Source organism: Ctenopharyngodon idella, chromosome 19 (genome assembly GCF_019924925.1).
Source record: "Ctenopharyngodon idella isolate HZGC_01 chromosome 19, HZGC01, whole genome shotgun sequence".
NCBI lineage: Eukaryota > Metazoa > Chordata > Actinopteri > Cypriniformes > Xenocyprididae > Ctenopharyngodon > Ctenopharyngodon idella.
The window spans coordinates 11,064,120-11,089,159 of NC_067238.1; the positions used below are offsets into that span (position 1 = coordinate 11,064,120).

Sequence of the window (25,040 nt, forward strand, 5' to 3'; positions counted from 1 at the left end):
CTTGCTAGTATCTATTTTCATGCAACTAATATTTATCTTTTAGATACTAGTATCTTCATTAGGTACTAGTACTTATTCTTATTCATTATAGCTACTAGTGCTTATTCTTTAGGTACTAGTGCTTATTATTTGGGGCAGTCGTGGCCTAATGGTTAGAGAGTCGGACTTATAACCCAAAGGTTGCGGGTCTCAGTACCGGCAGGAATTGTCTGTGGGGGGAAGTGAATGTACAGCGCTCTCTTCCACCCTCAATACCCCGACTGAGGTGAGACTCTTGAGCAAGGCGCCGAACCCTGGGCGCCGCAGAAAAATTGGCTGCCCACTGCTCCGGGTGTGTGTTCACGGTGTGTGTGTGTGTGTTTGTTCACTGCTCACTGCTGTGTGTGTGCACTTAGATGGGATAAATGCAGAGCACAAATTCCGAGTATGGGACACCATACTTGGCTACATGTCACGTCACTTTCACTTCTGTCAGGACCACTATCAAATATGATTGATAATTGCATAGAATTTGTATTGGCATGGGCAAGTTCTCCAGGCAAGAGCTCCCTGCGCATCCATGCAGCCTAGCATGGACAAGAGCAGAGAGAGCAGCAATTACCCCCCTTAGGCCTAGCATGAATAAGAGAATCAACATATGCAGATATCATTAATGTCAATAATTTAACATGTACACATATTTCAACAATTAGTCTGATTCAGGGGAAACAGAAGTCCAAATCATGACTGACGAGAGGAGGAGCTGGGGATGGAGGAAAGTAATTAGCTCCTGAGAAATGCGATAGCTGCTGATAATACTGAGGAGCTTATATATGGATGAGTCACCTGGGAGTCAGCTGATGCGAGCTTGACTGATGTGACCTGCCAGAACTTACGTTACACTTGATTTCACTCATCTTATGTTATGACTAGTCAGAGTGATCACTGTAGAGTTCAATTAAAAATCTTACTAGTAACATTTGGAATAAGTATTACTCAAAGTAATCTTCAGTATTCTCAGAGATCTACTTTCAAATATAATTATTTTGAAGTGATGGTGCTTTATGTAACACTATCTAGTGTAAGTGATAAATCCTTTTTGAAATTTGTGCTGGCTGCTGTATACAGGGCACCATACAGACTTTATCAAATAATTGATAAAAATAATTTAACTGATTTTCTATCAGTTAATACTGGCTGCAGATAAAGTCCTAACTGTTGGCTATTTTAATGTCCATGTAGATAATGAAAAAGACGCATTGGGATTGGCATTTAGAGACATTCTGTACTCTATTGGAGTTAGGCAACACGTGTCAGGACCCACTCATTTTCGTAATCATACATTAGATCTAATATTGTCACATGGAATCAATGTTGATGCTGTTGATATTCTGCAGCAGAGTGATGACATCTCAAATCATTATCTAGTCTCGTGTAAACTACATTTAGCCACTGCAAAACCAACTATGTCTACTACAGTATCGCATCAGACGAGTGCAGTAGTAGCATCAGACAGTAGTGCATTGTAGTGTCCCTGAGGAAAAATTTTTAATAGCCAACTTTTAAGCTGGCTATTAAACCACTTATTTAAAAAAAAACTCAACTTCATCCTACAGAATTAGTCGATTACAGGCCAATATCGGATCTACCTTTTCTGTCAAAGATACTAGAAAAGGCAGTATCCTCACAACTATGTTCCTTTTTTAGAAAGAAATAGTATCTGCGAGGATTTCCGGTCAGGATTTAGACCGTATCATAGTACTGAGACTTCTCTCATTAGAGTTACAAATGATTTGCTGTTATCATCCGATCATGGTTGTATCTCTATTAGTGTTACTCGATCTTAGTGCTGCATTTGATAATGTCGACCACAACATTCTTTTAAATAGACTCGAAAATTATGTCGGCATTAGTGGAATTGCATTGGCATTGTTCAAATCATAGTTATCTGACCGTTATCAGTTTGTAGCAGTAAACGAAGGGGTGTCATATCGATCACAAGTTCAGTATGGAGTACTGCAAGGCTCAGTACTAGGACCATGGCTTTTCACCCTGTACATGCTACCCTTGGGAGATATCATTAGGAAGGCATGGCATTAGCTTTCACTGTTATGCTGATGATACTCAGCTCTATATTTCTTCATGCCCCGACAAAACTTACCAATCCACAAAATTAACGGAATGCATAGCTGATATAAAAATTGGATGACTAGTAATTTCCTACTACTTAATTCTGAAAAAACAGATTCTAATTATTTGACCAAAAACTTGTGCACATAATAACCTAGAATACTGTCTAACACTTGATGGCTGCTCTGTTAAGTTTTCGTCATCAGTTAGAAACCTGGGTGTGCTCTTTGATGCCAATCTTTATTTGAAAGACATGTTTCTAGCATCTGTAAAACCGTATTCTTCTAACTTAAAAATATATCTAAATTACTCTCTCAATGACAAATGTGGAACAGTTCATGCATTCATGATTAGATTATTGTAATGCTCTACTGGCTGGTTGCCCTGCACGCTTAATATACAAACTCTAGCTGGTTCAAAATGCAGCAGCTAGAGTTCTTACTGGAACCAGGAAGTTTGACCATATTAGCCCAGTTCTGTCAACACTGCATTGGCTCTGTTATGAGCTGCTCAGAGACATGAAGGCTGAGGATCCAAGTGCAGCATTTATTGAAAGGTAATGCATAACCAGAGTCAAAAAACAGGCAAAGGTCATACACAGCACTGAGCAGTCCAGACAATCATGAAATCCAAATCACAGGCGAAACAGAAAATCCAGAGAACATGGGAAATAAACCAGAAACCAAGACAGGAAAACAAAAATACAAAGGCTCTGAAGTGCAGTCTAACAGACAAACAAAATCTAGCGATGAGTGACTGTGAAGACCAGGCTTTTATAGTCAAAACTACTAAGGGTAATGACACAAATGAGACACAGCTGAAAACAATAATGGCAGATGAGTCCGGGCAAAGGATGATGGGAAATGAAGTCTTTGATGAAATGGTGAAAGTCCTTGGTTGAGTGCCTCCTGGTGGCTCTCATGGGCACTCCAGCTAGTGATCTTGACAGGCTCCCTATTGTATAAATTTTAAAATCTTGCTAATTACATACAAAGCACTAAATGGTTTAGCTCTCCAGTACTTGATCGAGCTCTTAACACATTATAGTCCTTCACGTCTATTGCGATCTCAAAATTCTGGCCAGTTGATAATACCTAGGATATCAAAATCTACTGCTGGCGGTAGATCCTTTTCCTATTTAGCACCTAAACTCTGGAACAGTCTTCCTTGCATTGTCCAGGAAGCAGACACACTCTGTCAGTTTAAATCTAGACTAAAAATACATCTCTTTAACCTGGCATACACATAACACATTATCAGTTTCTGCATAAATTAGGTCTGCCAGAACCAGGAATACTTCCCATAACACCTCATGTACTCGTTACTTCATAAGATGAATGGCATCTACACTAATATTAGTCTCTTTGTTTATCCTGAGGTTTACTGTAGTCTGCCGGATCCGGGCCGTATCCAGACCAGATGAAGGACCTGCGCCTAGACACGACCACAATGCAGCCCTGAAGCGTCAACTAGACTATCCCCTGCGAAGGCCTCTTTCCCTTCCCTTTCCCTCTGTACAGATAAAAATGTTATCAGAATGATTCCTGTTCACATGGATCCGCGGAAATGACTAAAAACACTGCAGGCCAGACAAGTCATTTGGTGATGTCACTTTGTAAAAAAAGACTACACACAAACGCGCATGCCAATAGACTTAACACATAACCTATTCAAAGTTTGCGTTCTCAAGCCACCAAACACCGTTGTCGTGTAAATGAAAGGCCAGAATGCATTAAAGGTTTTTAAAGTGTTGTGTAAGCAGCCCCTAAGTTAATAACTAATGCTTTTTAGTTATTAACTTTATTATCAGTATCTAAAAATAAGTACTATAGCATGAAAATAGATACTAGTATTTTTTAAGGATTAAATGTTAAAACGGCTTGCCATACACAACTCACTCTTTGAGCAGAGTGATGAGAAGGCACCCTGCTGTTCAAACTATGGAAGCACTAACAGGTTCTGCATTTTAACTTTAAAGTTGTTGTTGTTGTTTATCATGTATTTTCTTGGACTGTATGTAACAAAAGCTTTTTCTAAACGCAATATTGGCACATATCTTACCACATATAAACAACTTTTTTGACCAAGGACTATAATAAAGAAATATAAGTGGACTCCCTACTGTCTCCAGTAAGTGCTGGCTGGTTTATGATTAGGGATGTCTGCATGCTAATGAAATGATGTTTAACAGATTAAATAAAACACGAGAAAACATTTGCTATAATGAGATCACACAAAAAATTACACATAAAGAATGCAAATCAACACAATGATATCAAACTTCCACAGAAAACACCTCCCACATTTAAGCCCCCCAAAATCGGAGATGTTTCTAGGGTTTTTAAGAACAACAACAGCAACAATTATAATAGGGCCATTCATACAGTTCGGTCAAATTTGGACTGAGCAGGCTTGTTGAAAATATAACTGAATAAATAATTTACTTAATAAATCTGTTATTTCTTATTCAAATTTGATCTTTGTCATAATCATTGCTTGTCTGCCTGGATCCCGTTGCATCAGGTACAGAATTTTTCAATTACTCATAATTAACAGTAATTAACATGGCCGCAAAATATGCAGTATTGTTTCATGGGGGATTTTAAACCAAAAATAATTCAAAGACATTATTACTGTGACAGATGAAGGCATGGATGAGACAGTACAAAAAGTGACAAAGACGTATTGTTTATTTCCATATCACTGAAAATAACACAGAAACCAATTTGGGTATATGCTAAATTAATTATTATTACTTTATTTGACAAACCTGTTAATATTTTCTTCTTTACAAATTATTACTTGTCCATTCCCTCATACAGTTGTAACAGTCCCTCTGCTGCTTTGCATTTGCCCCACATGAGTCTCTAAGCCAGTTCTTAAACTTCCACTCATCCTTGTTCAAGACCAGGAATCGCCCCAGGACATCTCGCGCTCTTATTATACCCCTGTTCTGCAGTCTTCCGCCCAGCACAGGACCAATTCCAGGAAGCTCATATACAAGTTTATCCCCCATCGGCTCAGAACAGAAACGTCTGTGTTTTTGGGACGTTGTCATTGCAGCTAATTGTGGGTCGACAGTGACATTTGTTGCAAAGTCTGTCTAGAGAGAAAATAAACAAGATAAGTGAGATCTGTAGCTTGAAAAAGATTCATGATTACTAGATACTAAATATGAAATATGTGTTTTATAATATGTGATCAGATAAAACTGGGACACTTTCTGATTGGTTATTTACACTATTCTTTAAAATATGTTCCAAATAGATGCATAAATGTATTCTCATATAGTTCTCATGCAAGTAGGATGCATTTAATGCTGAAAAAAATATTAACAATGATAGATGAAGCATATCATTAAGAGTCCCACTTGTAGTTGTAGTATTGATCCTATAAATATACAGCAAAATCAGTATAAGGATGCCAATGCACCCTCCACACCTTCATAATAAAAGTTTTATCTTTAAAAATCTGCGACTTAATAATTCTGTTACGGACTCACCGTCTTTTCCCTTTTACAGAGGCCACACTTTTACAGAGGTGTTTCCTGCCTGTGCTGCTTTCCATTTCATTTGGGTTGATGTAATCATGACCTGCCTACGTGAAGACCATATATAGAGTTCCTCTAGAAGATCTGTATGACCTAACAGCGAGAACCAGTGAAACACAATGACTCTACACACATGTCTTGTCATGCGATTGTATTTAAGTGGTGAAGTTGAAGATAAGAAATCCTTTAAATGCATGAGTTATTTTTCAAATTTATTTCAGCACTTGTTTCTTTCAAAGAAAAAAAAAAAAAAACCTACATATTGTAACTCTGGTTTTCTCTTTTATGTAAGTACATACATAAACATCAACAGTCATTAGGTATAAACAAAGCAACTGTGTAGTATAGCTTATAGATATCAAACCAGTGGTAAGAATGCCATGCTAAGGGTTCGTCAATTCAACCAGACGTACATGAATAAAAAATATTCTCTTACCATACTTTGATTTTAAAAGCAGCAGTGCATTAGACTATGATTCTGGACTCTGTAAATCACAGTCATTCAAGTTCAGCATTAATACTGTGAAGAGGACAGTGTTTAAAGGTTATCTGTGCACTCTCTGTATTGCTATATGGAATATTTCAAACATATATTGATGTTTCACTGGTTCAACACGTGGTTTGCTATGATCACAGAATGTTTAATAGTTATTTGCTGATCTGTTTAAAATCTTATGCTTTCCCCCCCACCCCCAAGACCAGAGACAAGGGAAGATAAACTAATAGGTGCTAGTAAACAGTCAATAGTAACATTTTATAATCCAGCATTATATCATCCAAGCCTTGCAATAAGCCCGTCTGACTAGAAAGGGGAAAAACAGGCCTGAATCGGCCTTGAAACCAAGGAGATAAACCAACTAAAACTAGAAGGTCAAGAGGGTATAAGAAAATAAATCGGTTTGCTTTTAAACTGTTTGGTTTTCTTATGCATAGCTCATTAACAATAACTCCCACTGCTGTCAGACATTTATGCTCATACTCTTTAAAGTTAAGTGGTTTTATAGCTCGTCTTCGATTTTATTGTTCAAAATGTTGTTCTTGATGAATGTTTAAACCAAATGAGATCATTACAAAATAAGATGGAAGATTAGCTACAACAAAATGAGTCAGAACACTACTAATAGTAGCATTTCTATCCGTTTCTACTGTGCATCTTCCATTTTATTTGCTGTAGATAAATGAGTCTGGGAAATAGGATTTATAAAGAACATTTCTTTGAATTAATTGACTTAAGAACAACTGGTTGAAACATACGATATATACAGTACACGTTTAGAATCTAGTATGTTAAAGCCAACGGGCAAAAAGTGCAGGGTTACAAGGTTAGCGGGGAGTTCCAGAGCCTCGGCTATTTTCCTGCACCTCAAAACCCTGAGCTACTCGTTCATCCTTCACTAAAATCACAGTGCATTAAATATGATGGACTCTGAAAACTGAAATTTGTAGGTAATGCAGTTTTAGGTATCATACGTCTCTATTTTAAATGAAAACATACACTTTCATTTACATTCTAAGCATATTCATACTGTAAATTAGTCTTGATGTGCCACGAAGTCAAGTCTCTGATCAGCCTGATGAACTTATTTCAGAAAGTCTGATATATGGAAAGACTGCAGGACAGAAAACTAAATCAAATGCAAAAGGTATACCTGCTGTTTTGTATACCTGCTGCTGCACAATGTCTTGAAAGCTAATAAATACGATACAGACGAAAACCCTTGAAAAAAGACCTTCTGTCATGTCAGAGACAGTAGTAACATTTGCATGTTGTAGCAAAAATAAAATCCACAAAATGTTTCAAACAGAACAAAAGATGAACATTAGGCATGAGCAGGCATATAACTGGTTCACAATTCCAAGATTCAAACTAAAGACAAAGACCTGTGGCAAGCGGGATACTTCTGGAAGAAGAGGGTTTTTCCATACGGATCAGTCCAGGTTGTTGAGTTCTCACGGGAGTCAAGGAAAAAACAAAGTGTGCTTTTACAGCAGATCTTATTTTCACAACGGTCAGAGAGTCTTTTGTCAGAAGGAAGTGTGTCTGTGTATCAAACAAGCATTCATACCCTACTAGAGTTGCAGAACATCTTAAGTCTGTGATGAGGCGTGAGCAAGTGAGTCATTGAGGGGTTATTTCTCCACTTGAGACTGTTTATTCGTGAGAATGTTTTTTTTTTTGTCACTGTGAAGTAGTTTCACTGATTTCCAGGCCATGCTGTTGTAGTTGAGCTCTGAGCAGTGCGTTGTCATTCTTCAGGTCTTCAATCTGCAGAACAATGGACATTCAACATATTACAATGTGCCCAATCAGACTTGGTCAGCAAAACACCACAGATCTCATAAACCTTACCTAATCTGTCTTTTAGTCACAATAACAGTATCATTGTAGGGGTTCAAAAGTCAAGAGAGCACCAGTGTTTCCCACACATTAAGTAGACTGTGGCGGCCCACCACATTCTAATTTGTCCCGCCACAGTCTCAAAATTAAACGGAAATTAGGCCTGTTGCGATATTTAAATAACCAATTGATAATTGCGCCGTTTTATACGGCAAAAATGGAGCAAAAGAAATAACCTAATTGGGTGCTAGTCTTTCGTGTAGCCTACTATATTCAAAGTCATCTGAAGCCATTGCATAGCTCCGCTGCAGCTGTCAATCATTCTCTGTTCAGCACTCAAACAGCGCGTCGCGTTCAGTAATGACAGTCAGCACGGTAAAACTCTCCAATATGATATATTCCCATTATAATACTTGATGTGTAGATAAAGGGCTGTGGATTTGCATAAAACGACTTTATCTTGCTGGAGTTTATTGCCGTTTCTGAATGATGTCATCATACTGGCTACAGGTTGTCTGTTAGATCGCACAACACAAGGATTATGAATTGGCGTCACACGCACAACAACTGGAATTTAAAAGTGAGAAGAAACATTAATAAACTGTTAGATGCAGATATACACAGGGATTCTCTTTGTGCCGTGAACTTTTCAATGCGCAGCGCTGTGACTCCATATTGCTTTAAGCACATCATTCTGCACCCGGGATGCGCATAAGCGGTTTGTGTTGCTGTTTTGAAGCGTTTCATATTATCATCGTTTTACATACTGAAAGATTACTAATAGCCTATTTTGTTCTGTCGTATCTATCATATCTTGTTGCCCCATTAAAAATCTGCACAATACATTTAAAATAAACATCTTTTAATCTTATAATCTAATCTATAAATACATATAATTATTTACATTCATTTATAAATAAATCAAATATAAAGTTTTTTTTCATATCATAAGAATGCAAATAGTATTTTAAACTTTATTAACATATTTAGATTTAATAAAATTACTGTGCAAAGTGTTTTTCAAGAATTAGGCTAGCATACTTTTTGCTGCTGAATTATATAGTTACCTAGATTTTATTTATTTATTTATTTTTTGGTCAGCTTATGATTATATATTATATATTTATTTTTATTCATTTGTTATTTTTCTCTATAATAAAGTAGTGTGTTTAGTGCATTCTGGATTGTGTTTAACAAACCAGAGTGACCATTAGTTCCACAAATACAGATGCATAGATACAGGCCCCCACTAATTATTCTAGAAATAAATTAATTCAACAAAGGTAACCTCTTTTGCTACATATTTTTAATGGTTTAAATGTATACTCTACATGTTTGACCACTTATGAATTATCATTTAGCCTACTATATGTTGTGTACATGACTAATGTGCCCTACCATCACCTATAAATAAATTACTATTAGAGCACAAAATTGTTTACAAGAGTAAAAATTGTTAATGTTTTGGAAATAAATCTGTTATTTGAATTTCAGTTTCAAAATGATGTAAAAAATATCGTAATGTGTATCGTATCGTGAACCCAGTATCATGATACGTATCGAATCGTGAGCTGAATGTATCGTTACACCCCTAATCTTAAGATTCAGCATTTATTTATTTGGCATTTATTTATATTTGCATTATTACGTTCTCCCATTGAAGCACAAGATTCAACACAATCTAGGGCCCTATGAATTCCATGATGTGGAAAATGTGGACGGAATCACAGAATCCAGTCACAAAGTTCGATTTAACTATTATTAATTATTATTATTATTATTATTATTAATAATTTAACAAAATAATAATAATAATAATAATAATACAGTTTGTTAAGGTCATTTACTTTAAGGAATATCATACAATATTACACAATTTTTCATCCATGTTTTAAAGGTGCAGTTTGTAATATTGACAGCTAGTGGTTGAAATGGGTACTGCAGTGCAAATTCAAAAAATTGGAGAGAGTGGTTTCCCCTGCTCCCTCCTCCTCAGACTTGATGTTCACGCGGATTGCCAGATTGAGGACACACAACAGGAACGTGCGCAATTGACAATCAGCTAATGTATACGTTTGCAAATGTTTTTATTGCCAAGGCTTTTTAATTCACATAGTATCCTTGATCTCTGACCCAGTTCATTTGCTGGCTTCCATGGCTGCAATAAGCTGTGTTTTCTGCCAACTGGTGACTCTGGGTGTCGAAATACTATTGGGTAAATTGGCAACAAAAACAGACATTCCGACATGAAACACACATTTCAAATTAGAATAACTAGCTGTCGCACTATGTAGCACTTTGTTTGCAAAAAATAAAAAATAAATAAAAATAAAGGAATTGTTCAAATTTTATTTGATTACATTTTAATTGATTTAGTTTATTTAATTTAACTTAATTTTATTTTAAGTTTTATGAATTCATTTTATGCATCCATTGTTTTATTTAATACATTTATATTAAACCATAAAACACAGAATCCAGAAAAATTAAAACAGAAAACAATTTCTGAAAAAAAATAATAATTTCATAGGGCCCTATTTTAAACATTTTGATAAATTATTCAATTGTTAAAGTTTTATGAAGATATAGGATTAGATATTTTGATTATTAAAAATAAAATGGAATTCGGGGATAAATATTCATCAGGTTTTACACGAACTTGTGGAGTTCATGCAGCTCGAGTGCTGCTGTCATTAAAGCAAAAGAAGTGACAAACTAAATACTAAATGTTCATTTTTCAAGTCAACTAGCACTGTTATGCTTATACAGTAATACAATTTGCAACAAAAAAATAAATTAGGAAAAAAAGAAGCATCTTAACTGGTAGTCTGACTTTGAGACCCCACTGTCTATTTTACATATTCAATAGGGGTGTGACGAGATCTCGTGAGATTAAATTGTGACGAGATTTCTCGTCGAGGTGAAAAGCAGTCTCGTGATATTGCCATGACAGAGCGTGAGGGTGAAATTAGGATAGAATGTGCCAACGCTACGTTTACATTACACCTTCACTGTCGTTTTGCTTTTTATAGAAATAAAAACCATTTAATTCAGTTGGATAACGGTCGCCGCCGCTCCCTATTCACAAAGTACGCGCAATCGCGAAAGTGAAAGTAAACTAAACGCGTATTGAAACGCAATTTCAATACCCCGCATTTTGAAAGCAGCTCCCTGATGCATGCAACTATCTCCCAATATGAAAGCTATCTTAGGCTGGGCTGTGTAGTTGTAACCATCTCTCAGCTCTGTATCATGCTTGAAGAACAATTTGGCCTTATTTACACTTTGAATATTGAGAGAGTGCTTTGATTATGGTTGCACTTATTGTTTGCACTTAATAAGACTAAAAGAAATCTGTTAATCATTTTTATGGTAACACTTTACAATAAGGTTTCACTAGTTAACATTAGTAAAATATAGTTACATGAGCTAAAGAAGAACAATACTTCTACACCATTTATTAATCTTAGTAATGTTAATTTCAACATTTACTAATACATTAAAATCAAAAGTTGTATTTGTTAACATTAATTAATGTACTGTGAACTATCATGAACTAACAATGGATGACAATTTTAATTAACATTTCATCTTTTTTAATTTTTTTTTTTTTTTTATATATATTGATTATACTGTGTTTGATATCATTTGATATGTAATCGTTGAAACTTCCTCTCCTCTGTTTGTCCTGTGTAGTACAACCAAGTGATTGTCATTAGACTAATTAACTGCTGCTCAAAATGAACTCTCAATGTGTTTGTTACTCACACCCTGAAGAAGGCAATACCAGCCGCAACGTGTAGGTGTGCAGTCTGTATGTGTCACCTATTTTTAAGATTTAGCCAAGATGAAATAAAGGCTTTTTAAAATAGTTTTTTTTACAAGATTCGAGTGCCTTGGATTATACATAAGTTAATATTAACAAAGATTAATAAATACTGTAGCAAATATATATATGCTCATTGTTAGTTGATGTTGGTTAATACATTAACTAATGTTAATAAATGAGACCTTACTGTAAAGTGTTACCATTTTTATTTATACTGTTTTTATTTCTATGATCAATTTGTGGAAAGGAGTTCAGTTAGGAGGTCAAAAGTTGTAGAAGCTCATAAATCATGTACAGTAAGGTCTGAAGACAGTTTGTGGCAAAATCTTTTACAGTACTTATATATACAAAGTATATATATAGTATATATAGTATTATTGTCTTTTACTGCATATGATAATTCATACTTAGAAAGTAGAACCGAAATGACATTCATTACAAGATGATTAGTTAAAACATTTCAAATACACGCAAGATTATTTTTCTAGTCATGTATTTCATCTTTGAGGATTTCTTAAAAATAGTGTGTAAAAATCTTGTCTCGTTCTCGTGAACTCAATCTCGTGTCTCGTGTCTCGTGTCTCGTCTCGTCTCGTGAGCTACCTGTCTCATCACACCCCTAATATTCAATGATACCAACAAACATACCTGTTGTCTTAGTAGCTCATTGTCCACTTGTATTCTCTCCACCTCCTTGTAGCTCTCCTGCAGCCTCTGGTTAGTCTGTCGGAGTTCTCTAATGTAGTCGCATGCTTTAGACAGGATGCCTCCTTTACTCTAGAGAAGAAAGGTGTTCATTAACATTAGCAGGTGAAAAGAGGTTATATAGGTCCAAGAAGAAAAGATCTGGTACTTACTGCTCCTGTTTTGGTATTGTCCATATTGCAGTCTGGGATGATTTTAGACAGTGTGACAATCCAGTTGTTGATTTTGTCTCTTCTTCTCCTTTCCACTGCAGAAACACACACACACACACAAAAAAAAAAAAAAAACATTTAACAACAGTCCAAATTGATCTGAGTTACTCAGTGCATTGAGTAATTGCACTATTGTGTAGAGAATAAGGAAAGCTCTAAAAAAACATGCATTAGTTCACCTTCATTGTGCTGTGCTCTCCTCCTCTCATCACGAGGTGCCCGGGGGCCATCAATCTTCCTGTACAAGTACAGAGAGACGAGAAAAAGAGGAGACTTGTGTTAGTTTGCTCTATTGCACTATTAAACTACAAAAATCACCAAACAAATCTGCACAACACAACACAGCTTAAGCCTACTTGAAAACAAACATTTCTCCAGCCCGTTTGCTAATATCACCACAGTTGAAGCACAAATTTCAGTCAGGTCAATTAAATTTAACCAAAGATTTGCTTAAATCTGGATAAAAAGGTAATAAGCCTGAAATAAACAAGTAACCCTTTGATTTTTCCTCATTTCGTTTTATTGAGAGGCAGGCAAGAATTAATTCATATTTATCTGATTTATCATATCTGATGTCTTCCGAATATGAAGAAAACTCAAACGCCACCAAACATATTATAATAATAATTTAATAGCACCAAACATACAGTATTTACACAGTACTGAATTAACAGCCAGCTGCCCAGCAGTGATTAAAGGGCTTGTGCAGCAGAATCTAGAGGAGAAGGACAGGCTGGCGGCTGAAATGGGGTGGGGATGTAAAAGGTCTTCCTCACCAGTCTGATCTGCTGTGTTGAAGAGTCTCATGTTCACCAAGGTCTCTGGGGATGGCAGGCAAGTGGGACAAATTTTTTGGTTGTTTTTCTGACTGCACTCAAATTGATTGGACAATACTTTGCATACTTGTATTTGAAATCATTGCATTGGACAGTTTTGTCATATTTAAATCAAATTCCACACTCCATGTTTACCGTTGTTCTGCAAACTGAAATTATTTTGAGGGACGTAAAGGGGTTAGGGCTGTCACGATTACTCGATTCAATTAGAGTACTTGATTTTAAAAAATCCTTGTTTGCAATTTACCCGTGTCAAAATACCAGAAGTGGCGCATTCCACAGACAAGAATCCATGAGCCGCATTATTAGACCGTTTTCTAAGGCTGCACGATATATTAAAACCATTTAAAAACCATACTTTTGCATTGTGCTATTGTGAATTCACAAAGGCTGCGATCCAATTAAATAAATAGATGCCCTGCGTGTTTAGTGTATATGCGCTTTATTTACATGCGTGTAGGTTACGTGCGTCTCAGAGCGGCTCCGTTCAGTTCTGCTGTGAGTTCAGGTTGCTTATAACGTTCATCTGGGAACGCGCTGTGCGCCATTTCATCAGATTTTTAAGGTTTTGACAACACTATAATGTACATAAGATGATTGTTTGTATAATGTATATTATGTATTTTGACAGTGTTGTTCTATAAAACCATGATTACTTGCTTTTGATACTTTATTTGAACCAAAAATTATTGCCTCATTGTTATTATATATGTGTATTATTATATTAAGTCATTTTAAAGGCTATTGTTTGCTTGGGTTTATTTTTATTACCACAAAAAAAAATCTGATTACTTGTCAAAATAATCGACCGCTTACTCTATTACCAAAATAATTGTTAGTGACAGCCCTAAAGGGAAAAAATTACATTACGTACAAAGCATTGGGTTTAAAGGATGGACTGGGCCGTGCAGACTGGGGAAAAGTAAGGGATGTTGACCCATGATCGGTACTTACGTAGAGTAAGTGTGCGTACGAGGGGCGATGGTCCGGGGTGTTCCAGTTTGTAAAACATCTGGTGGACTCATCATCACGTAAAACTGACCTAGCATAAACAAAAAAAGGTTAAAATAATGTTTAAAAAACATGAACATGAATGATCTTATCAATATTGTATGAGGAAGAAAGTAGACTAACATACTAACGACTTACAGCAGCTATTACACATTAATTACTGTGTAATTATACATTAAATTACTAAATGTACTCAATACAATGCAATGCCAGATGCTAGAAAAACAGCATCTGCATGAGAAGTTGTATTTTGGGGCTGCTGACATACTAGAATCAACATTACCTACTAACAGTGCCAATGGACAACACTGTTTTTTGGACTTTGGCATGTGAAACTGACCTCCAGCCTGTGTGAGGGTTGGATCAGACGTGGCCTGCACTGAGACGGCCGTAGCTGTACCGTCACTGACAGTTGCTGCTGGGAAGTAGGCGAAGCGTGTCTCTCCCCCCACTGTTTCCCCTGCTGGACTGCCTCCATTACTAAAAGGGTTCTGGATGACAGCCTATAGAGAGATAGATATAGAAATATAAGATGCATGCTGGCAAATATGACACTGCATTCATATCACTTTTTGTATATTTTGCTTTTTTTGTCCATATTTCCTTCCAGTCTGATCCATACACACCTGTGCTACTGCTTGCTGTGCACCCGCAAAGGCGGCCGTGGACACTACACTGACTGCCGCACCTCCATCTCCTGCCGCCTCCAAATGGTCCTCTGTTACCTGGACCACACGATACGTCACCTGTATCAGAAAAGAACACATAGAACTTTGATGTAAGATTTTTTGTATCTTTAAAATTAAGCAAAAAAAAAAAAAAAAAGTATTAAAGGGATAGTTCACCCAAAAATGAAAATTATCCCATGATTTACTCACCCTCAAGCCATCCTAGGTATATATGACTATATTCTTTCAGACGAACACAATCAGAGATATATTTAAAAATATCCTTGCTCCTCCAAGCTTTATAATGGTAGTGAAGGGGGTACCCCACTTTGAAGCAAATAAAAAAAAATGCATCCATCAATAATAAAAGTAATCCATACAGCTCCAGGGGGTTAATAAAGGCCTTCTGAAGCAAAGCGATGCATTTTAGTAAGAAAAATATCCATATATATAAAACTTCAATATTTAAAAATTCAAATTTTGTAAGAAATTCAAGTAACTAGCTTCTGGCAGATGACCGTACGTATACTGTGCAAGTCGACATGCGCAACAAGAATAAATATGACGCAGGATGTAGGAGTAGCGGAAGCTTAGACGCCTCTCATGATTCACACAAATAGGGCTGGGCAATAAACTCAAGCTCCTCTTCTCTTATATCGAAATCCTCTGACATTTCTCTTTAAAAATTCTCATTTTAGACTATCCTATGCGCTTCTGCGTTCATCATTACGTCATGCGTCAGGTCAGAGGTTACTCTTCCACCGCAAATCAAATCTGCCTGCCTGTCTGCCTGAAGCTAGTTATTATAGTAAATAAAGTTTTAAATATTTTATTTTGCCTTTATTAACCCCCTGGAGCTGTATGGATTAGTATGTATGGATAGATGCATTTTTTTTTTTTACTTCAAAATGTGGTCCCCCCCATTCACAACCATTATAAAGCTTGGAAAAGCCAGGATAATTTTTAAATTTATCTCCGATTGTGTTCGTCTGAAAGAAGATAGTCATATACATTTAGAATGAGTAAATCATGGAATAATTTTCATTTTTGGGTGAACTAACCCTTTAAAGTCAAAATCAATTGCCATTTGAAACACATTTTACTTCCATAATTTGTTAATTTACAATTGAAACAGGATGTTCAACAACAAAAAAGGCAGGATGGGAATTCATCTTATCCATTAGAAACTGATTACATAATGATTAGTCGGTGTTACATACTTAGAATGCAAGTTTGCTAAAAGAATGGCTATATAGCTATTTGCCTATAAGTCAAAATATTAACAAATACTATAATAGTATATAAATAAAACTAAAATACCACTTACACATGAAAGCATTCTCATAAGAGCAATTACTGGGACACAGTACTCCAAGTCATGTTTTATTACAGAATGACCACAGTCTGAACCCAGGAAAGGTCAAAGGTTGCACTGACCTGTCCACCAGTGTTCTCTGTCCGAAACTGGTACTGAACATTGTGGTCTGCAAACGCTGCTGCTTGCTGGACACTCGCTATGGTAACCGCTGCCTGCTCCTCCGCCCCCACCCCCTCTCCTGAGAAATGCACAAGAAATGTCTTAATGGACTGCATTATATTGATGCATCTTCTTCTTTTAAACATTAATTGGATGTGTACATCCTTTACAGCTGCATGTTTTACTTACCCTCTTGCAGCTGAACAACCTCCTCAGTTTCCTGTTTCTCGTGACTGCAAAAAGAGAGCAAATGTTTCGGGTCATCTTATGAAACCACTCACCTCTCTAATGAAACTCTAGAGATACAGAGAAATACCATATAGAATTTTGACACATTCTAGTGATGGAAAGTCGGACCCATTTCTGCCAAATAATTATATAAAAGAGTTTCAAAAAAAATAATTGTTTATTGCAACTGTATGTGTTTCAACCCTTTAGTTCCTGGAGCCAGTTATGTAACTGGCTTGTTATGAACAATCTTGAAGAAAATAATTAGATTACTAACTTGTAATACTAGTCTAAGCAGTCTTTATTACATGTACTGCTATTAAATTCCCTTTTTGTTGTTCACTCGAGAACCGCGCAGATTTCCGAAAGAATCGAAAAGAGCGGTTTTTCGAACCGGCTCAACTGATTCAATAAAAAGATCCGACTTAAAGAACGATTCGTAAAAGAATCGGACATAACTAGTCTTAATGCAAAAAAACAGAGGCATTTAAATGACTTGAAAATCAATTAAAAACTCCAAATGACTGGAGCAAGACGTTGTAGTCGATATACATCTAACCTACGTCTGTCGACTTAACTTGGTGAAGAAACGGTGAACGCCCCCCTTCGCGTCATTAACCAAATGTTCACAGTTTTTAAAGTGAAATTTAAAAACGTTGCTGTTGGTATTTTTTCTTCGGATAACAAATGTAGCCAAATAAACAACACGGAATTAAAAAAACAAAAACAAATATGTTAAATGCACATAAAGCCTTTGGATGAAAAGACTTGGGGTTGGTTGCAGGTTGAAGGGAATATATGCATTAAACTGCCGAAGCGCTTTTGTTCCGACAGCTCTAAACGCTATATTTCTACTTAAATCCTTTAAAATGAACCTGATATTTCGGAAAAGACAAATATTGAAGTATCTTGTTAAAATTAAATATACACCGGCTTGGGGTCGTGTATTTTTAATAACCAAGAATAGACAAAAATCATCAAATTAGCAATCGGGCTAATAGTGATATAAATATGTCGACGATCAATGTTAAAAGGCCTGCGAACTGTTGCTTTTCTTCCTGCTATTCGTACCTTACGTTTAACGTACTATATTGATGGCATGCATAAAACTTAATAAAAGTCAGAAAATAAAGTTAAAAGATGATTGCTAACTGCCTCGCTATAAAAACAGAGCAGAAAATGGTTGACTTGGGCCTTGAGGGTGGCCGTACATAAAGGACGCGCTCTCACCTCGTCGAGGTGTCCAAGCTCTGTTCGAGCATATCCATGAAGGCGAACGGATTTTAAAATGCGATATTCAGCGACACTTGAAATACGGGAGATGGAAGCGCTGATCACGGGGACAAACACACGGGTCATGTGAGAAAGACAGTCCAGGACACGTGAGGTGCAGGCTGGGCGAGGAGTTAAAATGGAGACCGCTGTGGAGGAAGACGGAAGGTGTACCGGTTGCTGTTGTGCTCATTGCGCGGCTTTGTTGCGTATACAACTCCCTCCCGCCCTTCTCTCGAGACGAGCTCTCGACCTGTTGAGTGTCTTAGTCGTTTCTTTTCATTTACTTTTTGCTTCTAGGTCAACGTTAGGCGTGTTTGTTGGTTTATTCTTAGGCTTTCACAAATACTTAAAAATCACCCTTTCGGCTTATTTCGAAACCGTGCTGCATTGCTTTGCTATAGTTTTTCACGTATCCTTCCGCAAGCTTTTAACTAGCAGCCACATTTTAGCGCTGCCGCTAATAAGATATGGAGTGGAGTGCTTATTATAAACAAGTGCGGTTTAGTTTTAAATAAAAGAATAAAACATTTTTTTTTTTTTTTTTTTTTTTTTTGGTGGACATGTTACAACACGCTCATGGTTGTGTACGTATTCTGAAACTGACAGGTACGGGGTAGAAACATAAGGAACAGGTAGTCTAAATTATTGAGATATACTTCCCACCCTGAAACTGAAAATTAAAGTTCAAATAAGATACGTTATATATAGCATATTGCTATTACAACCTCGCGTGTTTCATGATGAATGACATAACGTTAATGCTTTTAAATCGCATTTAATAATTGAATGAACTTAACTTACCTTGTGTCTTCCTTACGATTTAAAATCTGTCCTTGTGTAAATTCAAAACATTTAACATGTAACGTTACAAAATAAACGTTTTTCCCTTGGTCACACCAGCACAAGGAATCGCAAATATGACGAGTGGTGATTTTTCTCAGGTGACCGCTGCGATCCAATCCGGGTTTTTGGTCAAACCACATGACACGAATGCAGAAGCTGTGGATAGGAAATAGACATTTATTAATCTTTGACATTAATAAACTGGACAACGAATGATCTACACGGACTATATGATAAGAATTATTTATTCGATATACGTGTAACACGTTTGCGTAAATACACATATGAGATTTGTTGCTAGTGGTAAAAGCGTTGTTTTCCCAGTAGTAGCCTACTATATTTTCCTGAACTTCCACTGCTCTAGCCATGAGGCTGTGCTGCATGGCAAATTGAGCTGTCGAAATCAACACAAATGTCTTATTTGAGCCTTGTCATAATTGCCTATTTAGGGTGAATTCAGGTTGATTGGGACACTTTTCTTCAGTCATCTCAATGGCAAAAAGTGACCAAAAGTGATGTCCAGAGGGGATATTTGGTTTTAATGACTACAAGTTAAATCAAACCATCAAAATATGACGAAAATATTTTAAATAGTCTATTTTTATATCATTTAAAAATAAGGGAAGAACAAAGCAACTAGGTAAGGCCTATTTATCTGATAAAATTTGGCAAAAAAAAAGCCAAACTACAGCTACAGGTTTTATTTTATTATGGAAAAAAGTAAAGAAAATGCATAGAAAAACCAAAAGCTCAGAAGAAAATGCCTACACCGACTACAACAAAATCAGTTATTAATATTTTGTCGTTTGTCTCTTGTTTTTGCATAAATTTTTTGTATGACAGCCTGGCCAAAAATGATGTCTGCTGCACAATTTGGCTTGTTTCATTGCGTTATCACAAATAAAACAATTGGCTCCAAGCACAACTACACAATATGCTTACATATTCTTTAATAATATTTGAATAAAGGGTTAAGATGTAAATTTTGGCCACTATTGTGTTCATTTCACCATCCAACATGGATTTGAACATGCAAATCATACCTCACCATGCATGCACCACAACCTGCAAATTGTCAAGGGTTCCATATTTTCCTCAATCAAAATAAATGTGGGAAATTGTGAATTGTACCCAATCACTTAATTTAGATCTGATGCAAGGACAGACACCCTGAAGAGAAAACGAATAATTATTTTTTCCTGTTTGGCAAAACATCACCAGGAAAGATACTAACTGGTGATAAATTGTCACTAGATCTCCTCCCTACAGTACAAACTTTGCTGTTATTCTTACAGTTTACATTCAGCATTCATTGACACTCTAAAATCAAAGATTACTTTTTAAAATGCAAGCATCCAAGTGCTTTTAGAGAAGCTATATCATATCCTATATGTGTGGATTTTTTACTTAAGCTCCAAATAAGCATGTAAAAATGGATGGATATTTTTCTGCATTTTGGAGTCATTACTGCTTTGTTGTAAAACAAGAACCTAAGAATTTCACTCATTACATATGTGTAATGACATTACATAATTCGTAGGAATAAAATCATATTTGATTACACAGCTGTGAATGCAATCATGCAATACATATGCTAAATACATTTCTTTGGGTTCTCTAGCTTGTTTTATAGTTCATTTACTTATATTTATAGATTTTTTCCAGATCAAAATGTTATCCACATGGAATTTTCCCTAATGCCTGAACTATACTGAAAAACCAATTCAGTAATTCGATTTGGGAATGGGAAACATTGGGTTTATTGCATTATAAACTATAGGTATGCCTGTGTGTATAGCCACGCTGTGGCCCCTGTCAAAGCAACCATGCAACTCAGCATTTTGCATTGACCGCTGCACCAAAGCAATCCATTGAATATGTGCAGCTACAGAACAGTCTACTCTTTAAACAAAAGAAGCACTATTGACATCATGCATACACACAGTGAAAAGTCAGACACACCAGGGCCCCTGCCCTAACCAGTTCAAGTGTATTTGTTTCAGGCACAGAGGAGGTAGCATTTAAAAGATTTTGCCACCATCAACAAAAAAAGGGCAACAGAGGTTGTTCATTTCTCTTTTGCCTCTTAACATCTCTCTCTCCCTCTCCACTCTCTCACTCCCTCTTTCCCCACAGGATAAGCAAAGAGGGATTTGCCTCAGTAGCAACAAGGTAAGCGATGAAAAACTTGCATGTTTTTTTTTTTTTTTTGTATATATATCCCTAGATATTCTGAATATTCAGATCACTGATTGAAACGTCAATGCAGTGAGAAATAGAACTAGTTATTTTATGATGAGCATGTCCATTACGGACATTACAGACATTTTTAATTACTATATAACATGGAATATCATAAAGTTCAGATGTCTCAGTGGGACAATGCTGCTACAGCATTTATTATTCTGGTAACACTTTACAATAAAGTCTCATTTGTTAACATTTATGTATTAACTAACAATGAGCAATACATTTGTTACAGTATTTATTAATCTTTGTTAATTTTAGTTAATAAAATTCCAGCTGTTCATTGTTTATTCATGTTAGTTCACAGTGTATTAATTAACATGATTTTAGTAATGTATTAGTAGGCTAAATGTTAAAATTAACATTAACTGAGATTAATAAATGGTGTAGAAGTATTGTTAATTCTTAGTTCATTAAAGTATAACTAATATTAACTAATGAAACTTATTGTAAAGTGTTACTATCATTCTTAATGTTAATCTCAACATTTACCAATACATTTTTAAGATCAAAAGTTGTATCTGTTAATATTAGTTAATACACTGTGTACTAACATGAACATTTTTTATTAACTGACACAACAAAGATTAATAAATGCTGTAAAAATATATTGCTCATTGTTAGTTCACATTTGTTAATGCATTAACTAAAGTTAACAAATGAGACCTTATTGTAAAAGCGTTACTGAAATCTATTATTGTGAAGCTTGCGCAATGCTAATTTGCAAATTTATATTAAAAAAAAATGTTTTAATTTGAGTAACTGGGTAATTTTGGTATATTAATACATTTTAATTTTTACATTTTTAAGAGCCATTCATGAATGTGTGGACAGTATAAGCATCTGTAGTAAAATCAAAACTTTTTCATTACTCATTTCTCATATCTCTTCAGTGTATATCTCCTTCCTGCATAGTAACAGTGTGTGTCAGGATGTACAGCTTTATGGGCGGCGGCCTTTTCTGTGCCATCGTGGGGAACATCCTAATAGTGGTCTCCACGGCGACAGATTATTGGATGCAGTATCGCCTCTCAGGCAGCTATGCCCATCAGGGCCTGTGGAGGTACTGCATGGCCAACAAGTGCTACATGCAGACAGCAAGTATAGGTAAGCGAATTTATTCATGCAAACCCCAGAAACATATTTTTTTTTGTGTGTGTCTGTAATATGCGCTATCATGGCTATTGTACATCTATGTGAAGTTAAAACTCAGATGTAAAGTCTCGTATAACATTATACAAGAATTTTGGCACCTTCATTTGAGACCATTTTTTGCCTGTAGATGGCAGTGGTTTATTCTTTTTGCTATACAGAGCTCCATACACTGGTTTGTGTTGCTCATTCGTATTCTGAACAGGAGCTCCAAAGTGGTCTAATAAGATGGCATCTGAGATTACGGGAGCTGTACTGTGGTTCGTTCAAGGTGATTCTGCAGGGACAGTTTTTCCTAGATCAAATGAGAAAAATCAAACAAACAATGACAAGAATTGGTTGGGATTTTTTTGAGGGATGAGAAGAGGAGGAGGATACCCATCTTTACTTTTGCTTTGAGAACATTTCTTGTCTCTGTCTTCAGCATACTGGAATGCCACACGGGCATTCATGATCCTCTCAGGAATGGCGTGCTTTGCGGGCATCATCGCAGGCATCCTCTCATTTGCCCATTTTTCTGCCTTTGAGAGATTCAGTCGTTCCTTTGCTGCAGGAATCATGTTTTTCATCTCCAGTAAGTCACAAACGCACGCACAATGAGCTGTAGAATGTGACATTTTAGCATATTTAACTGTAAATAAAAGGTCAAGGTCAAATATTGATGGTACTACTCATCCTCTATCCATTTTTTAATCCACCTCTTTGTTCACACCCAGCTCTGTTTGTGCTGCTGGCTATGGCGATCTACACTGGCGTAACCCTAAGCTTCCTGGGCAAGCGTTTCGGAGACTGGCGCTTCTCCTGGTCCTACATACTAGGATGGGTGGCCATGCTCATGACCTTCTTTGCAGGTGATATAATAAAACTGCTATTTAAGGGGCAAAGATTGACCCACAGAAGCTCTTTAAATGGTAGAACAGAGGGAGTGTTAAACGGTTAGTTCAACCAAAAATGAAAATTCTGTCATTAATTACTCACCCTCATGTCGTTCCACACCTGTAAGACCTTCGTTCATCTTCGGAACACAAATTAATATATTTTTCATAAAATCCGATGGCTCAGTGAGGCCTGCATGGCCAGCAAGACAATTAACACTTTCAATGCCCAGAAAGCTACTAAAGACATATTTAAAACAGTTCATGTGACTACAGTGGTTCAACCTTAATGTTATGAAGCGACGAGAATACTTTTTGTGCACCAAAAAAACTAAATAACAACTTTATTCAACAATATCTAGTGATGGGCGATTTCAAAACACTGCTTCATGAAGCTTCGAAGTTTTACGAATCTTTTGTTTCGAATCAGTGGTTCGGAGCACGTATCACACTGCCAAAGTCACGCCCCCCAGTGGTGAACCATTGAAATTTCGAAACACTTATGACGTAACAAAGCCTCGTTTACTGAAATCATGTGACTTTGGCAGTGTGAACCACTGATTCGAAACAAAAGATTCGTAAAGCTTCGATGCTTCATGAAGCAGTGTTTTGAAATCGCCCATCACTAGATATTGTTGAATAAAGTTGTTATTTTGTTTTTTTGGCACACAAAAAGTATTCTCGTCGCTTCATAACATTAAGGTTGAACCACTGTAGTCACATGAACTGTTTTAAATATGTCTTTGGTAGCTTTCTGGGCATTGAAAGTGTTAATTTGTCTTGCTGGCAATGCAGGCCTCACTGAGCCATCGGATTTTATGAAAGATATCTTAATTTGTGTTCTGAAGATGAACGAAGGTCTTACGGGTGTGGAACGACATGAGGGTGAGTAATTAATGACAGAATTTTCATTTTTGGGTGAACTAACCCTTTAAAAGTAATGAAAAGTTCTAGTGGTGCAGAATGGAAATAATCAAGGAAATTTGCCTTGATTATGCCTCAGGGTGTGGTTGAAAGGACTTTGATAGATGTCAAGATGAAGTTCTGTCATAAACGCAACACCAGCAAGTGCATGCATCCCACTTTTAAATGTACTTAAAAATGTAGACATGCATGCTCACTTTATTAACAATGGTTAAAACATACAAAAGAGCTAAGTAAACATAATTGCTTATTCTTAAAGTGTTTAATTTTTAGGTGAAACTTGAAGAAATACTCACACTTGTTTACATGTCTTTTGCAGGGATATTCTACATGTGTGCCCACAGAATGTATGAATCCAGGAGAGTGGTTGGAAGTCGCTAACCTGAAGCAGTTAAAACTGCAAAGCAGCAGAAAGTTTTGGCCCGGAAATCATCAGGACCTTCAGCAGATTTATGAGGAATGCTTTAATGTTATGCCTTAAAACACTAAACTGCAAAAAATACACCATATCAATAGCCTAAAACAGCATTAAAGGACTTTTTTACACATGCAAATATATTTGTATAATTCTGCACAGATAAATATACCAGTTTTCACAAATGTTTATTTCACTTTTCATAATTTTTTTCAATAAAAATCCACATCAATTAAAATCATTTTCTGTGAAATTTCTCTCTTGATATATTGCATTGGATGGAATATATTTATGATCTCACATAAATACTTGCTATTTATCATGTTTAGAGCATCTGTTCATGCTG

At 36.2% G+C, this 25,040-nt stretch overlaps 3 protein-coding genes across 8 annotated transcripts; 1 reads left to right on the plus strand and 2 right to left on the minus strand.

Moving 5' to 3' along the window:
- Positions 1 to 4,781: 4,781 nt before the first annotated feature.
- On the minus strand, positions 4,782 to 5,849 carry si:dkey-211g8.4 (barrier-to-autointegration factor). Of its 2 annotated transcripts, none has more exons than XM_051872774.1 (2): positions 5,612 to 5,849; positions 4,782 to 5,208 (listed from the first exon to the last, which is right to left on the minus strand). In XM_051872774.1, the coding sequence occupies exon 2, from the start codon at positions 5,165 to 5,167 to the stop codon at positions 4,898 to 4,900; it is 270 nt and encodes an 89-aa protein (XP_051728734.1). In that variant the 5' UTR covers positions 5,168 to 5,208; positions 5,612 to 5,849; the 3' UTR covers positions 4,782 to 4,897. The 2 variants fall into 2 exon arrangements, with proteins under 2 accessions (XP_051728734.1, XP_051728733.1); XM_051872773.1 differs by having other exon boundaries at positions 4,782 to 5,212; positions 5,612 to 5,754.
- Positions 5,850 to 6,780: 931 nt separating this feature from the next.
- On the minus strand, positions 6,781 to 19,236 carry usf2 (upstream transcription factor 2, c-fos interacting). 4 transcript variants are annotated; one of them, XM_051872767.1, is made up of 11 exons: positions 19,040 to 19,236; positions 16,925 to 16,968; positions 16,696 to 16,814; positions 15,217 to 15,336; positions 14,931 to 15,093; positions 14,534 to 14,621; positions 13,520 to 13,564; positions 12,923 to 12,981; positions 12,684 to 12,778; positions 12,475 to 12,603; positions 6,781 to 7,925 (listed from the first exon to the last, which is right to left on the minus strand). In XM_051872767.1, exons 1-11 carry the CDS (start codon positions 19,219 to 19,221, stop codon positions 7,839 to 7,841), a joined length of 1,131 nt encoding a protein of 376 aa, XP_051728727.1. In that variant the 5' UTR covers positions 19,222 to 19,236; the 3' UTR covers positions 6,781 to 7,838. The 4 variants fall into 4 exon arrangements, with proteins under 4 accessions (XP_051728727.1, XP_051728729.1, XP_051728728.1 ...); XM_051872769.1 differs by lacking the exon at positions 19,040 to 19,236 and adding an exon at positions 18,194 to 18,415; XM_051872768.1 differs by lacking the exon at positions 13,520 to 13,564.
- On the plus strand, positions 18,391 to 24,916 carry lim2.4 (lens intrinsic membrane protein 2.4). Of its 2 annotated transcripts, XM_051872771.1 has the most exons (7): positions 18,391 to 18,490; positions 21,218 to 21,253; positions 22,222 to 22,435; positions 22,686 to 22,751; positions 22,905 to 23,054; positions 23,197 to 23,331; positions 24,599 to 24,916. In XM_051872771.1, the coding sequence occupies exons 3-7, from the start codon at positions 22,261 to 22,263 to the stop codon at positions 24,658 to 24,660; spliced, it is 588 nt and encodes a 195-aa protein (XP_051728731.1). In that variant the 5' UTR covers positions 18,391 to 18,490; positions 21,218 to 21,253; positions 22,222 to 22,260; the 3' UTR covers positions 24,661 to 24,916. The 2 variants fall into 2 exon arrangements, with proteins under 2 accessions (XP_051728731.1, XP_051728732.1); XM_051872772.1 differs by lacking the exon at positions 22,686 to 22,751.
- The last annotated feature ends 124 nt before the right edge of the window (positions 24,917 to 25,040 follow it).

Excerpts from the sequence above, each read along its gene's own strand:
- lim2.4 (XM_051872771.1), top strand. The coding sequence starts at position 22,261 with ATGTACAGCTTTATGGGCGGCGGCCTTTTCTGTGCCATCGTGGGGAAC. Across the intron at positions 22,752-22,904 it reads TGTACTGTGGTTCGTTCAAG|CATACTGGAATGCCACACGG; the intron begins GTGATTCTGCAG and ends CTCTGTCTTCAG. Across the intron at positions 23,055-23,196 it reads AATCATGTTTTTCATCTCCA|CTCTGTTTGTGCTGCTGGCT; the intron begins GTAAGTCACAAA and ends GTTCACACCCAG.
- usf2 (XM_051872767.1), bottom strand. The coding sequence starts at position 19,221 with ATGTGGTTTGACCAAAAACCCGGATTGGATCGCAGCGGTCACCTGAGA. Across the intron at positions 15,094-15,216 it reads CACAGCAAGCAGTAGCACAG|GCTGTCATCCAGAACCCTTT; the intron begins GTGTGTATGGAT and ends ATCTCTCTATAG. Across the intron at positions 13,565-14,533 it reads CGTACGCACACTTACTCTAC|AGACCTTGGTGAACATGAGA; the intron begins GTAAGTACCGAT and ends TGCCATCCCCAG.
- si:dkey-211g8.4 (XM_051872774.1), bottom strand. The coding sequence starts at position 5,167 with ATGACAACGTCCCAAAAACACAGACGTTTCTGTTCTGAGCCGATGGGG.